At 35.1% G+C, this 16,751-nt stretch overlaps 1 protein-coding gene across 1 annotated transcript; it reads right to left on the bottom strand.

Moving 5' to 3' along the window:
- Positions 1-381: 381 nt before the first annotated feature.
- Positions 382-2,580, bottom strand: LOC114313563 (transcription factor MYB108). The gene is made up of 3 exons (XM_028259934.2): positions 2,139-2,580; positions 1,467-1,596; positions 382-1,258 (listed from the first exon to the last, which is right to left on the bottom strand). Exons 1-3 carry the CDS (start codon positions 2,296-2,298, stop codon positions 619-621), a joined length of 930 nt encoding a protein of 309 aa, XP_028115735.2. The 5' UTR covers positions 2,299-2,580; the 3' UTR covers positions 382-618.
- Between the last annotated feature and the right edge of the window lie 14,171 nt (positions 2,581-16,751).

Below are 16,751 nucleotides of genomic sequence, written 5' to 3'. Positions count from 1 at the left end.
ATTCACATCTACAAACATTATAATAATGGTTAAAATTTAACAAGCTTCCCCTGTAATACTTTTATAAAAATAAAAAGGGTAAATTATAAATACATCTTCTGAGATTTGATTAAAATATAAATAATTTTTGTAGTTTTGAAAATTATATTTCATCTCCTGAGATTTTTAATTTCATAATAAATCGCTCATTTTATTATTAAACCATCAAGTCAATTAATAATTTTTAATGATGTTAGAAATATATTTTAGGTAATAATTTAGGTAATTTTATTATTGTATAGGAGAACAATTATGAATTTCATTTTTTTAGTTAATTCTGTTAAATAAAAAATACTAACAATAACGTATTTGTAATTTTTCAAATTACAGGAACAATTTATATTTTAAGCAAATCTTAGGAGTGTATTTATAATTTATCCAAATAAAAAGTACAAAAGTCAATATCAAAGAATGAGACTCAAAAATCTCAAATTACAAGTTTAACCCTCTCTCCCAAAATAAAATAAAATACAAATTAAGGTAATAATCCACAATTAAACCTGTCCTTGTTCACAAATTCTATTTGTATTTCATGATTTTAATAATTTACTAGTATCTACCTAATTTATTTATTTTTTTTCAAATATTGTTGTTGAGCTGCTGCTGTAAGAACCAAATATCCTCAACATTCCACAAATTGTCTGATGTGTCCCCCCCTGCATCAAACCACTGGTTGTTGTTCTGCTCCATGGCTTGGAAATCTAACCCATGGTTAAAGTAACCAGAGGGGCTGGTTAGGGAATCTGGGTAGCTAACCTGATTAACTTGGTAATAATCCTGGTTATGGTTATTATTAACCGGATAATTGTAATAATCAGTCAGGTCAGAGACAGGTGAAACCTCCGTCCCAAACGAGTCCGATGAAGCCCCCGTGCTAGAATTCTCCGGTTGTACACCACCGTAGTCTCCCCCAATACTGGTGGCGGGTGGTGGTGGTGGTGGAACCACTTGGCCGGATCTCATACTTATGTTGTTGGGGTGGTGGTGGTGGTAGGTGGTGGTGGAGGTGGTGGAGGAGGATCCGGTGGCTGTGGGGGTGGAACTGGCTTGAATTCTTTCCACCAATCTTGGAATCCAAAGATAGCGCATGGTGTCTTTGAATTGCTTGCTGTTCACGTCACATTGGAGCTGTTTGGCGTGTTTTTGAACCCGGGTTCGCCAATAGTTCTTGATCTCATTATCTGTTCGTCCTGGTAAATGTTGAGCAATTTTTGACCACCTGTGTTATTTTTTTCCAAATAAAATTTCAATTATTCACTTCATACCCACAAACAGAAAATATGATATGATTGAGAATCTGTAATTGTTATGAAAATCAACCCATTTAATTTTTTTATTGATTGGCAATATAAAAAAAAAAAAAAAAGTGATAAAATTTTGAAATTTAGATAAAAAGTGAGACAGTTGCAGAGCAATTTGAGACATACCGATTGCCCCATCGACAGTGAAGCTCTAGAATGAGAAGCTGTTCTTCAGGAGTAATATTTCCACGTCGAACATCAGGGCGTAAATAGTTGAGCCACCTTAATCTACAGCTCTTTCCGGTTCGTTTCAGACCTGTTTCATTAAATCATATAAGAAAATTTTGATAAAATTCTAAACCACGCAAAAAGGAAAGATTTAATCGGCATATTTCACTTTCGAACTCTGTAACATTATTGCCAAAGAAAATTTAGAAAAGAAGAGAGGACAAAAATCAATTATCTAAGTTTTTTTTTTTTCTTTCTTTATCATGCGTGGTACTGTCAAAGTAAGGTCATGTATAGCTCTATGCGATCATAGCCAGGCCCCAAGAAAGTTGAACCCATGTGTGTTTGTTTACCAAGAAAATAAAGCTTCAGCTACATTAATTTTCTCAATTCTTACATAAATGACCAAGATTTTCCAACTCAGAATTATTACATAATTGAAAAGAACAGGAAAGTTGAAACTACCTAAAAATAGACAAATAAACTCCAATTTTTGTATCAACAGAAAGGAAAGTATAGAATTACCCATCTGAAAAATGTCCATTTCAATCAACATAATTGATTTAAGTAATCAAGATCAAGTGGGTTTTTGTAAATTTGGATTAAAATTGAAGTGGGGGTATGAATTACCAGCACAGCGAGCAAGAGAGTTCCAACGGCCTTCACCGTGCTTGGCGATGAAGTTCATGAGGGTCATGTCTTCTTCAACAGTCCAGGGTCCTCTCCTCAGTTCCATCATCTCTTCTTCACTTTGAATGGCAGTGTTGCACTCTCTACCTTCCACTTCCATTAATGGACACTCTGATTGATAGTTACACAAAAGTATTTGTTTTATGAGATTGATTTTTTTAGAGAGAGAGAGAGAGAGATTGGATTAATACAAGAAGATAGAGAAGGTGTGCTTTATATAGATATACAAATAGATAGGTTTGAAAATTGATTATAATTAAATGGTGGTATGTGGTGGAAGAACACAAGCCGCAATAGCAACTTTAGTTTAATAAATAAATATATTGAATTTAATTAATAATTAAATTTACACTTTGAACTTGTTTTGTAATTGAAGTTATATACGGCAAAAAAAAAAAAAGGGGGTAGCTTTGAAGTTTGACGCATTGACTTTTCCCATCCCTGTCTGTCAGTGGGATCGGCAGTTCCGTCCATGGAATTGAAAATTTTCGTTTCCCCCAAACCAGTTGCCAAATTTTCTATTTCCTCTGTTCGGTGATGGGGCCAAACAATACATTCTTGTAAATTATGTGGACGAATTTTCGACAATGAAATGACTGTCACGAATACAAATTTTCAAGTATAAAGTCGAAACTCTTCGTTTAACACCCATTGATTTTAAGTGAAGTGTTTTTTTTTTTTTTTTTGTAATTTCTGATTTTTTTTTTTTTTACTTTTTTTTTATTGTGTAATCTGATATTAAAATAAAAAGAAAAAAAGGTTATAGAAAGTTGTGATTACTAATTTGAGGCACCGTCCAGCTTATGTAGCCTTTTCCCAAGCATAGAAAGGGCTATTTTTTTTATGTAGGCCTTTGAGGCTATGCTACAATCAATATACCAAAAGTAATTGCTACCATTTACAGTCTTTTATTTTATTTTTTTTTGTTAAAAATAAATAAATATATCTATATATATATATTTGATACAAGTATTTTAAAAATTAAATTTAAAAATCAAAGGTAGTTCCTAGTAAAAGTTGATGACTAAAAATGATTGTCGATAACTAAATATAGTGGCCGAAGATGGTAGCTGCCCATCAAAGGTGATTTCATGGGAGAAGTAGTGGCCAAAGGTGATTTTCAGTGGAAGATGGTTGCTAATGATGATTGTCAATGGTGAAGATAATTGTTGATGGAGGTCAATCTGGCGAAGATAATTGAAGTGAAAGTAGAGGTGGCCAGTAGTGCAGTTGGATGAAAATTTATTTTCTAAATAAATGAAATCAATCTTATTTTGGTTACAAGAAATATGTAAATTTCATAAAATATTTACAATTTTTGTATTAAAAAAAAAAAAAGGATACCAGATAAGTTTTTGTTTAACTTTTTCAAAATTTTTATAAACGTAAATGTTGGCTATATATTTTGTATAGGCCAATCGCAACTTAACATGTGGCTCGTAAAGGGTAATTTGGAGAGTTAATGCGAGTCTCCAATCAGCAGCAGACACGTGGCAGTTCATATTGGTAATAATGAATCTGCGCAATATCGGAACAGTTAGAAGGCGCAAGATGACGTAACCTAATGGTTACTCGCAATTCAAATTCAAATTCAAATTCAAATTCAAATTCAAATTCAAATTCAGGAGGGAGATCTAACTGCAACAATGACGTAGTGGAAGCTAATTGTGCGAGACCATGATCAATGATCATGGGAGCGTATTTCGACGGTTGGAAACCCATTTCGACGGTTACCATTAAAAAGTAAAAATAGAAGAGAAGGCCACCAAAAGGAGGATCCAGACTCAAATTCAAAAATCAATTATTTAATTCATATTTTTCTTTACAGTTGTTATATTTCTAGTTCTTCAATTCCTGTACTGCACTTCATTTCCTAAGAGTAGTTTCAAGTAATTGTTGCTATAAACCTTTTCGAGATTGGGTCATTGTAAGGTCATTGTAAGTTCTTATTTACTCAATGAAATTCAGTTTTTGAGCTGTTCTTTGTACTTGTCATTATTTATAAGTTTTCCTAAGCAAGCCACCAGTAAAAGTTCTCTTCATTGAGACTGAAAGAACTTCAACACAATCATCTCATAATTGGTAGGCAATTAAAATTCTATAAGGAATTGGGACCGAAAGAACTTCAACACAATCATCTGATAATTTGTTGGCAATTAAAATTCTGTAAGGACTTATTGACCCTTGCTGACACGCTTAAATTTATATAATTAACTTTTAAAAGCCAAAAAGCCAACAGTAAACAAAAAAAAGATAAAATAAAATGTATGAATGTTATCTAATAAATCTTATTGTGTGGGTGATTTTCCGACCACACTACCCGCTTAGTAACCAGCTGGAGTGCACTGGCAGAATAGATGGCACCTGACTGACCTGCAACAGAGATACAAGAATCCCGCGGTGGTTTCGACCACCCGGGGGCACTCCGACGATCAAGTCAGTATATCTTTCAAAGATAAATCAAGTATTCAACTCACAAGCTTGAGTATAAAAACATACCTTAGACCCATGGGGGTGCCTCTCTGTTATAGCCAATACAATCCTAGTCCCAAAAGAAGCCTGGCCCTAATGGACTTAGGATTACTACTAATCTGGGACTCCCAGTGGGATTAGGATAAACTCTCTAAGAGTCTTATCTTTACCCAAACTGAAGTCTTCTTCCAATCTAGGACTCTTGTCCATATCCAAGTTGAGTGCCCTCTTTATTTTAGGACTCTTGTCCCTTATCCACTTATCTCGGATTCCGATATCTTCGGAGATAACCTCGGCCTTGCCGAGATCACCTCGGCGTCACAACCAGGACACGTGGCACCTCGGCTGACACGTCAGCGTCACCTTGCCACGTGTTGGTACTCAGAAAATATATCCCCACAATTGCCCCCTAGGTTCTATTACCTCGGCATTCTGAGGTGATGGAACCTACACTGTTTCGTTCATCTGTGCCCCTCTGTCCGAGATCAAACTCGCCGACCTCAAAGTTCCCTGGACTTTACTGTCCACTGGTGTCAAGAGTCAAGTTTCATGCTTTCCAAGCTGCTTGAAATCGTACCTCCTAGCCGAGATTCTGGTTCCATTAATTCGAAAATTCCAAGAGTTTTTGCAACTGCTCCACTCACACTCTCTGGTGAGTTCCCGATTTCCAGTCACTTATTTGACTCCGGCGATTTTCATATCGGCGTTCATTTCACTTTTGTAGGTTCATAAACTCTTTTATTAAGCTCAATCTTTCATAACTCTTTTGAATCCGTTTACTTGCCCTCTGTTGTCTTCTATTTTCGTCTGTCTTCGAGTTTTTGATTTATTGCTAAAATGCCTGGAACTGTTCTTGTCATATCCGCTTTCTGTTGCTAGTATCATGTCTGGTTCATTACTTTCTTGTTCTTCACATACTTACTTAGTGCCTGTGCACTTGGCTTTATTCTTTGAACTTTGTCATCTTCTTGACTTCTGTTTTTCTCTTTTTTCATTTAATCCTCTGGCTTCTTCGCTTTCTAGCTCTTTTGCTTGAATCCGCCATTTGTTCCAAGCTTTCAAGCTTCTGCAACTGTCTTCGTTTCTCTCCTCCGGTGAAGCTTTACGTCATTCTGTCATTGTCGTCAAACTTTGGCAAATCTCATTCCGACTTCCCTCTTTCTGGTAAGCCACTGTTCCTCCTGGTTTTATTTCTTGTTGCTTTCCAAGAAGCTCTGCTTCATTGTTAATCACCATTGTTATTTTACCCGTTATTTCCAAATCATCTTCTTGAATACACACTGTTCACACATCTGTCGATTTCTACTACTGTTCTTGGCTTGACACACTTGTGCAATCTTTTTGCCTTGATTTCTTGCTTTCAATCTTTGCCTTCAAACTCCGAGGTGCCAATCGCCAAGAAGAGCTTTGATCAAACTCTTCAGGAGGTTGATGCTGAGTTCGTGGCTGAGAAGGCTGCTGAGAAGTTCTTTCCAACTGTCTTCTGGGGGTGAGATACAACCTACCGTTGATGCCGAGTAGTTTGCTTCCTTCTTGAAATTGATGCCGAAGTAGCGGTAGAGAAGCTCCTCCAACTGACTGCCGAGGCTGAACCATTGTCGTCCATCGAAGCAGATTAGTCCGACGTTCTTGCTTTCAGTCCCTAATTCTTTAAGGTCTTCATTTTTGTACTTGCCAACCTTCTCAGCTCTTAACAAGCTAGTTGGTCATCACGGTTGATCATATCTCAGAAACGTCTTTCAGTGTTTATCTCGGCTATACCAAATTTGTAAATTGCTACAAATTTCAACAAGTGGTAGACTTCATAATCTTCGGTTAACTCATCTTGTAATTTGCTCAAAAATTTCAACAAGTGTTAACATTCCTTGCTCCTTAATTATCATTCCTTCCCCCTACACCTTCTCCCTGCCCCCTAATGTGAACGTAAGTTGTACTTAGGATCACATTAGGGAAGTTGGCTTCGTGCCGTAGTCACAGACCTGATGTGTTCTTCTTTCGCCGATGTATTAAAACTTCTGGTATTTAATTCACCCCCTTTAGACCCTCTTATTCTTGGCTTTTGCAAATTATCATCGCTGTTTCTTGAAGCATTTATTCCTTTCACAATTCTGGTCACTACTTCTGGCGTGCATTTAGTGGTTCTAATCAAAACGACGTTTGACTCCGGCGAAGCTTTTGCCGACATTTAACTTTGTGCACTCTTGTAAATTCTCTCAAAATTTCAACAAGTGTAAAACATCATTTCTGTTTAACTTCGGTTAAGTATCATCTCAATTTAACTTCAGTTAAACATCACCTCAGTTTAACTTCGGTTAAACATCATCTCGGCTTAACTTCGGTTAAGCATCATCTCAGTTTTTGAAGTTTTTCCTTCTTTTTGTCGCTTGTACTCTTGTACCTTTTTGCTCTTTAGATAATGTAAGCTCTGTATATGGCCGATGTGCCTCTTTGTTCTTCAATGTCTAATTCAACTTTCCTTCTCTGAATGAAGCGCTCTTCGTCGCCCTCCTGGACGAGGATTTTCTTCAGTGTCTCTTCACTCTTTTTGGCTGACTCCTTGCCGATATCATCTAGGACCTCCATGTCCTTGTCTTCAATCTCTGCCTTCCCTGGTTCCCGAATGTTGCAGGTAGTTTTCATTGCTGCCATGGAGCAATTCTTTACCTGCAGTTGGTCTCCTCTGACTTCTTCAATCTCATGTACTGTGGGGAACCGCAATAGTTGATGCAACGTTGAGGGAACTGCCCCCATTGCATGCAACCATGGCCTTCCCAAGATGATGTTGTAAGGTGAAGGCGTGTCAATCACGATGAATTCTGTCTTGATCTTCTTCTAACTGCTCTTGCATGATTCTATACTTAGAATATTTTGCATGTCTTTCATACTTTGCCTCCTTTATGCAACCTTCTCGAGGTTACATACCTCGGGTATAAAAACTTTTACTTCGGCAAGATACTGACCTGCAAACTTTTCATAAATTCTAACAAGTGCGAAACATATACTACTCAATGTTAACTTTGCAAACTTTTTCTCAAGTTTCAACAAGTGTTTAAACGGTGATCTCAGTCTAGCCTACTTGTAAATTGCTACAAATTTCAACAAGAATCTACTATAACAGGGATCAACAAGGATTATCATAACAAGTGTTAAACAATAATCTATTTGTAAATTGCTACGAATCTCAACAAGTGTGTAGATATACTTAGCTCTTTCCTCAACCTGTAAATTGCTGCAAATTTCAACAGATGATTACATGTCGGCTTAACATTATCTTGTAAATTGCTACAAATTTCAACAAGTGTTAAGCATCTTCTTTGGTTGGACCAACCTGTAGATTGCTACAAGTGTGCAAACTATAACCTCGGCTTCATTTCGACTTGTAAATTGCTACAAATTTCAACAAGTGAAGAGAAACAGTAATCTCGGCTTAACTTCAACTTGTAAATTGCTACAAATTTCAACAAGTGAAGATAAGGAATCAGCTTAACTCCAACTTGTAAATTGCTACAAATTTCAACAAGTGAAGATAAGGAATCAGCTTAATTCCGACTTGTAAATTGCTACAAATTTCAACAAGTGAATTAAGGAATCAGCTTAATTCCAACTTGTAAATTGCTACAAATTTTAACAAGTGAATTAAGGAATCAGCTTAATTCCAACTTGTAAATTGCTACAAATTTCAACAAGTGAATTAAGGAATAATCTCGGCTTAACTTCGACTTGTAAATTGCTACAAATTTCAACAAGTGAAGATAAGGAACCATCTCGGCTTAACTTCGGTTAAGCATCGTCTCGGTTTCACTTCGGTTAAACATCATCTGGGCTTAACTTCAGTTAAGCATCATCTCGGCTTAACTTCGGTTAAGCATCGTCTCGGTTTAACTTCGGTTAAACATCATCTGGGCTTAACTTCGGTTAAGCATCATCTCGGCTTAACTTCGGTTAAGCATCGTCTCGGTTTCACTTCGGTTAAACATCATCTGGGCTTAACTTCAGTTAAGCATCATCTCGGCTTAACTTCGGTTAAGCATCGTCTCGGTTTAACTTCGGTTAAACATCATCTGGGCTTAACTTCGGTTAAGCATCGTCTCGGTTTAACTTCGGTTAAACATCATCTGGGCCTAACTTCAGTTAAGCATCATCTCAGCTTAACTTCGGTTAAGCATCGTCTCGGTTTAACTTCGGTTAAACATCATCTGGGCTTAACTTCGGTTAAGCATCATCTCGGCTTAACTTCGGTTAAGCATTATCTCGGCTTAACTTCTGTTAAGCATCATATTGGTTTAACCAACTTGTAAATTGCTACAAATTTCAACAAGTGGTAAACGCATTCTTCTTTTCTCTGCCCCCCAGTGTGAACTTAAAATTCACTTGGGTTCTCATCATACATGTAGCTTCGACCTTGTCACCGAGGTTTAATTCAAGCCGAGGTTGCCGGCCTTGGTTTCTCTATTGATCTTACTTGGCTCCAACCTGAGTTTGATTTTCGGCCTCGCATCGGCGAGCCGTTTCTCTTTTCTTGTTCCGACGCCTTTGTTCCCGACATGTCCTCCTCGGCCCTAACATACTTCTCAATTCTGACCAACTTTAGTCTGATCTTGTGTGTTTCCTTTTTATCTTCTGGGATCTGAGATCTGCTCATTGTGCTCTTCTCTTCTCGGAGTCAGGTGCCGAGATCTTATCTTCTGGAATCTTAGATCTGCTCACTCAGGTTGAGCTCTTCTTTTCTCGGACCTACTCATCTAGGCCGAGATCATGTCTTCTGGGATCCGGGATCTGGAATTCGGGGTCTGCTCACTTAGGTTGAGCTCTCGTCTTCTCGGGCCTACTTGTCTAGGCTGAGATCATGTCTTCTCGGATTCGGGATCCAGGATCTGAAATCCGGGATCTGCTCACTCAGGATGAGTTCTTCTATACTTGAATGTTATCTCCTTGGGAGCGCTCATGCCCACTGTCTTTGCATCCCTTCTGGAAGAGTCTTCGTTCCTCCGCAGGTATCTATCCTTCCATACCTAGAGGTCTTCTTCGTTGCTTCGATCTGTTGTCTTTGGTGTGTCACCTTCCTGGTCGGCTTCTTTCACACCGTGACTCTGGTCACGAGTTTCTGTGTTGCGGTTGTCCCCTTCAACGTCGAGATCGATAGGTCTCCGACTCCCAGCAGGAGCGTTGTCTCCAGTCTGATCTTTCTATCCGTCATTGGCCATCTATTCTTCTTTCTTTCCCACAGACGGCGCCAAATTGTGTGGGTGATTTTCCGACCACATTGCCCGCTTAGTAACCAGCTGGAGTGCACTGGCAGAATAGATGGCACCTGACTGACCTGCAACAGAGATACAAGAATCCCGCGGTGGTTTCGACCACCCGGGGGCACTCCGACGATCAAGTCAGTATATCTTTCAAAGACAAATCAAGTATTCAACTCACAAGCTTGAGTATAAAAACATACCTTAGACCCATGGGGGTGCCTCTCTTTTATAACCAATACAATCCTAGTCCCAAAAGGAGCCTGGCCCTAATGGACTTAGGATTACTGCTAATCTGGGACTCCCAGTGGGATTAGGATAAACTCTCTAAGAGTCTTATCTTTACCCAAACTGAAGTCTTCTTCCAATCTAGGACTCTTGTCCATATCCAAGTTGAGTTCCCTCTTTATTTTAGGACTCTTGTCCCTTATCCACTTATCTCGGATTCCGATATCTTCGGAGATAACCTCGGCCTTGCCGAGATCACCTCGGCGTCACGACCAGGACACGTGGCACCTCGGCTGACACGTCGGCGTCACCTTGCCACGTGTTGGTACTCAGAAAATATATCCCCACACTTATATAAACAAATTTTTTATAGATAATATTTTTGCTTTTGTGATAGTTTCATTTCAAATCAAAATATTTATCATTGAGTCTTGCTAACATCTACCAACTACAAAAAAATAAGTAAATAAATAAATAAATTATGACTTTAAAAATGGTTAAATACGCAAATGCCCCCCTTCAACATCATTGTATACCATTTTACCCCTTTAACTTTAAAAGTGTTTATTTACACTCCTAAACTTACAAATGTCCCCTCTACAGATGAAAGTGTTGCAATTTTTAAGTTGATAAGAGTCTAAATGTACACTTTAAATTAAGAATTAAGGTGATATTTAATAATAGTTGAGAAATGTTCATATAATTAATTCTTTCAAAAATGTCAATACAAAAAAATAATAAATTATATATATATACAAATTATTTGAGGATCATTTTTTATATTGAAAGAGTTTATTTTTACAAATAAAAACAATAAATAAACAAAATAATATATCTAAAATGATGTTTTGATGACTTTTTTAAAATTTAAAGTAATTGTAATAATTGTTTTGTTTTAAAATGAATGGCCCAAGAGCACTATTGACTTTATTCACTCAAATAAAATACGAGGATTGTGACTTTATTGAATCATTATCAAATTGTATCAACAAAACGTAAAATTTTACTGATTTAAAATAATAAAAATCACAAATTTAAATATTCTTTGTTTGAAGGGTGAGGGAATTGATTTGCTAGGGCTCATTAAACCGAAGAAAGGCTAGTAGTGTTCCCATACAATCGAACCCCACTCTATCATCCAATGAGCCTCCAAAAATTGTGAGGCCCAAACGTGTGCCCATGAGTGTGGTGGCGCGTACTCACAATCATCGATTCGTAATAACACCAACACACTTGACCTCTTTGTTGGGGAATACATATTACATTTGTGGTACACCTATAATCTCATATATAACTATATAGTAGCTAGCTCCTTAATAGTTATTAGGGTAAATTACAATTACCTTTCCTAAGTTTTGAAAAAAATATAATTAGTTTTTATTTTTTTGATATAATTACTTTTGAGGTTTTAATTTACATAAAAATTATGTCTTTTTTCATCATAATATGTCAGTTGTATGAATGAAAAAGTTATATTGTTATATCTATTTTTATTAAAAATGTATATTTATTTTTATTTATTTCAGTATCTATCCACCATTTATATTAGTTTTGATTATTTTAACTTTAATATAAAAAAAATATTAGCGTAATTATGTCTGCACGTGCCTGGTCTCTTACAGTGTGTCAACATATTGTCCGCTTTGGGGTTGGGCCGCTGCGAGCTTGCCCCCTCACGGTTTTGTCCCTCCCCCTGGAAGAGGGGAAAAGGCCTGTTGACAGATGGAGGGGGCCAGTACGCTTATAAGGTAGACGAGGAGTCCCTCCCGAGTCGATGTAGGATAGACCCAACATAACCCCCCCAGCGGTCTAGGCCGCGAACAGCGAGAGAGTTTGCCGGATGCCCTCCTTCTAGCGCCAATGCACGTGCCTGGTCCGTCACGGTGTGTCAACATATTGTCCGCTTTGGGGTTGGGCCGCTGCGAGCTTACCCCCTCACGGTTTTGTTCCTCCCCCTGGAAGAGGGGAAAAGGCCTATTGACAGATGGAGGGGGCCAGTACGTTTATAAGGTAGACGAGGAGTCCCTCCCGAGTCGATGTGGGATAGACCCAACAATGTCAAAAATATATAACTAGTTATATATATATATATATGAATCTTAGAGGTAGTCAGTGTAATTTACCTTAGTAATGTTTTTGTTTTTTTTTTGTTTTTGGGTCAAAGATAGAATGTTAGTATGTTAGTAAAGTTAGGTTACAACTTAAAGAGACCGCTAATGATCCATCAGTTCGAATCTCAAACTTTTCCCTCACCACACCTTAACACACGATTACGTACCACTCAACCACAAGAATATCGGCAATTTAGCCAAGTAATTAATCCTCCACTAAAAAGCACTGATACACCAATACCAGTGCTCTTAGCTATTTTAAGTGCTAATGATAAAAGTTGTAAAATTTTCACTCGTTTAATACATTTTTTATTTATACATCACTTCTCATCAAAAGATATTATGTTATAGGTGAGACTTGTTAAATCAGTACAATCAAACAACAAACCATGGAACCCTGAACATAGCATTCAACCGAAAAGGAAATAGAAAATACAAGTGTGGAAAAAGCAAGTAAAGATTGGTGAGGTGCACCAACCAGTCATCCTCACTTGTTTAGTGTAGGGCAAATTACATATGCCCCTCGAGGTTTGGCTAAATTACAGATACCCTCCTGAGGTTTGAGAAATTACGAATTCCCCCCTGAATGCTATATTTGCATAAGAAATTAGGGGGTAATTTGTTATGAAATATAAACCTCAGGGGGCAAATTGTTATGAAAATACAAACCTCAGGGGGCGGGATGTAATTTCTGAAACCTCAGGGGTATCTGTAATTTAGCCAAACCTCGAGGGGTATATGTAATTTGCCCTTTAGTGTAAATTAAGGTAATCATCAAAGTACTTTCAGATTTTTGAGTGAAAAAAAAAAAAACAAAACAAAACAAAAAACAAAAAAAAAAGTTGTAAAATATATTAATATATTAATTATTTTTTAAAAAATGTAACAATTCTCATTGTAATATTCTTAGAGGTGGCAAACAGATGTATTCGAGTGCATCAAAATGATTACACATTAAAAGTAACCCAATTTAAGCCTGTCTAATTAATAAAAGAATTAGCATTGGTTAAACAATTGTAATTGACCAAATTACTTCATTGTTTTTTTTTCTTCTTCAATAAATGGCGATAGTTGACTGGTGGTGGAGTGATAGTTCTGATAGTGACTATGGTTACCGGTTTAAATAAGGTTAAACGGATACTCATACTTAATAATTTTAATTTTAATTTTAATTAAACTAACGAGATGTAATTCATTTATACAGTTAAATGAATTAAAATAAATTTGAAAAATAGTGTAATGCAGTGGATTCACGGTTTCGGGTGCCAACTCTATTATTAACAAGGTTTATTTTAGTGCTCATTTACTCCTTAAAGAAATAAATATTTACACAATAAATTAAACTTGACTTTAATCACAAGTTTGTGACCCAGTAACTTGTTTACTGTTGGGTAAAATTCTAGGGTTCCACTTTAGTTTGCTCCCCAATTCAAGTGTCAATAGCTACAACATCTCGTGGCTAGCGATATTTTTTTTACATATGTATATAATTAAAATTTTAAATAAAAATAATATTTAGAATAAAATATCAATGACATTTTTAAATTTATGAGAACAATAGTGAATGTTTTATTAAAATTAAAGGGATTACAATAAATTATATTTTTATGTATGAAATTCTGTGAAATTTTTTTAATATAAATGTAATATCTATCATTATTGACATGTAAATATAATTAATTTCACTATATATCTATATAAGTTACTAGAGTGTTAATTACATTTACATGTGAAATTTACCCTTCATATGTTGTTCTACTATTAGTTAGTGATATCATTTGTCAATGATGACATGATATTACTAATATATAAAATATTTACTCAAATTTTATAAAATTTTTATTTATCTTACCATTATATAATTTATTTTAAGACTTAAATATATATCTTTTTTACATTGTCCATGATATACTAATTACATGTAATACTTGCTTTTCAATTTTACTTGTAAAATTTTACGTGAAGTACTTTTGTAATAATTTGTTTAAGTTTTTTTACTTAATATTAATTCAAAAATTATTATTATTATCTTTTTATTGTTGGTTATGGAAAAAAAAAAATCGAAATTGTAATTAATAAGTGTCTATTTTGATAGTTTCTTGGCTCTGCCATTAACAGCAAACGAAGATTAGTGAAGGTAGACATGAAACTGGTCCTTATACCCAGTCGAAAACCCCAAAAAATAAATAAATTAAACAACTTTCATTTTTTTTGTCATACAACACACTAATAGAAAAAATTATTCCATGACAAACGCTAAAATATCACAAATCTAGCTAAATCATTGATTTGTATTGCCACACAACAATGAATAATTATCTCGGAATTTTAATATGAAAAATGGTTAAAAGTCGTACGAATTGAAGCGTAATTTTTGTGGAGACCACATTGGTACACAATGTCCACATTTGATGGCCATCATAATTAACAGAGTAGCCCTAGAACAAAACTAGCAACTGTCTGCAGCGACTTTTACACAATAGTAATTGCACATTCATTTACTTAATAATAATAAAGCAACCCAATATTGATAATTTTTTGGCTACTTATTTAGTATAAACTACAAACAATTTGGTACTGAAAAATCTTTTGCATTACTATTATGCTCCCATTTTTGCTTGGTACTGTCTTCCACTGCAGATAAATGCTCCATTGAGTTGTGCTACATATGGCCTCTCTTAAATCGGCACACTACTTGGGTATTCTTCTATATATATATATATATACATATATCTTTCTACTCTGTGTTGTGCCATTAGACATGAAACTATGTGGCCTGATATCATCATATAGGAATACTGAGTATTTCTCTTAGTTAATTAATTTGTGGAAAAAGTTTAAGTGTAATAATGGAATTAGATAGTTATCCTATTTTTAAATGACATGGTAGTTAAGTAGGCAACTATTTTTTGTATAAAATAACATTAATGAATACAGAGATAGGTTGTTTATTAAGCCTTCCAATGTGAAATACAGGAGGTGGTTCTTCGCGATATATTGGAGGTCTTTCGCCTTGGAGTGGACCTTAAATGTAACAGTTACCCCCAAAAATATTTGGATAAATTACACTTTGCCCCGTTATGTTTAGTTACTTTTTCACTTTGGTCATTAAAATTTATTTTTTCCTACTATGACCCTTCATAATTTAAGATTTTTTCAATTTACTTCTAAAACTAACTTCTGTTCAAAATTAGACAGAAAATAATACATTGACAATCACGTGCCATAAAACATTTTATTATATATAACTCACACCTCTTATCCAAACTCAAATCCCAATATAATATGTGACACTTATTGTAACATTTTCTGTCTAATTTTGAACAAAAATTAAGGTCTTATTTGGTTTGTTTTTCAGAAAAATTTTTTGGGAAAAATTCTCTGCAAACAAATTTTCAAGAGTAATCAAACCAAACAAATTTTTTCAAAAAGAAATCTCAAAATTTTGTTTTTGGTTACCTACCTTCCAAAATCACTCTCTCTCTCTCTCTCATACATATCAAATCAATCACTTTTTTTAAAACTCTCTCCCCAAAATAATTTTCTAAAATCATTTATGAAAAAAAGGCAAACCAAACAAATTTTCGTACTTTTTATCTTAAAAATTACTCTACAAACACAAACCAAACACACAATAAGTTTAGGAGTAAATTGAGAAACTTAAAACATGAAGAGTCCAAGTGGGGGAAAAAAACAAATTTTAAAGACAAATGTAAGAAAATAATCAAACCTAGAGGGGACAAAGTGTAATTTATCCAAAAAATTTATAATCATTCAATTAGGTTTTAAGATTTTTATATCTTTAGATTCTCGCGTTGAGTTTCTTAAAATAAAAAAAATGTATTTTAGACAATTTATGTACACATATTTTGAATTTAATGACTAATCGTTTGGGAACAGGCTAATTTAGTAACTTTTTGGCTATTTGGCTAAAAAGGTAGGTAAAAAAACTTGTATGTTTGGGATGATTTTTTGGCTAATTACGAAAAGATGTGCAAAAAGTAGAGAGAAAAGAGAATCTTTGACTTTTTGGTATGGGTTGTTGGTTTTTTGGCTAATTTAGTAACTTTTTGGCTAATTGACTAAAATAGCCTCTTGCCAAACGAGGCCTAAAATACATTTTTCAAACAATTTCATTTAACAGAAATATGCATATGATTTACATTAAAAATAAATAAAAAATTAAGATTTAAATTGATAAATTTAAAATTTTAATATAAGTTCAAACTCTTAATTTTTTTTTTATAATTTTGACTAAAATAAAGAGGGAGAATGTAATGTCGTGTGAAAAGAGAATACTTGCGAAATGGAGGGAACTATAAAACAATGGTTTCTAGATGATATTCCCGAAAGCCACTCCCTTAACTACTCCCCAAAAGGAGACTTGTTTGATAAAAACTATGCCAAAAAACAAAAAAGGTAGGTCAATTTGGGATCCCGAATATATCCAGAATTAAATTTAAACAATGAAGATTGAGTTCGCATATAAAATGAATCCA

This window comes from Camellia sinensis, chromosome 7 (genome assembly GCF_055761805.1).
Source record: "Camellia sinensis isolate YWXY chromosome 7, ASM5576180v1, whole genome shotgun sequence".
Taxonomy (NCBI): domain Eukaryota; kingdom Viridiplantae; phylum Streptophyta; class Magnoliopsida; order Ericales; family Theaceae; genus Camellia; species Camellia sinensis.
This window is presented reverse-complemented; position numbering and strand designations above follow the sequence as displayed.

Coding starts and splice junctions, on each gene's coding strand:
- LOC114313563 (XM_028259934.2), bottom strand. CDS start 2,298: ATGGAAGTGGAAGGTAGAGAGTGCAACACTGCCATTCAAAGTGAAGAA. Junction 1,597..2,138: donor CTCTCTTGCTCGCTGTGCTG/GTAATTCATACC, acceptor TTAATGAAACAG/GTCTGAAACGAACCGGAAAG. Junction 1,259..1,466: donor CACTGTCGATGGGGCAATCG/GTATGTCTCAAA, acceptor AAAATAACACAG/GTGGTCAAAAATTGCTCAAC.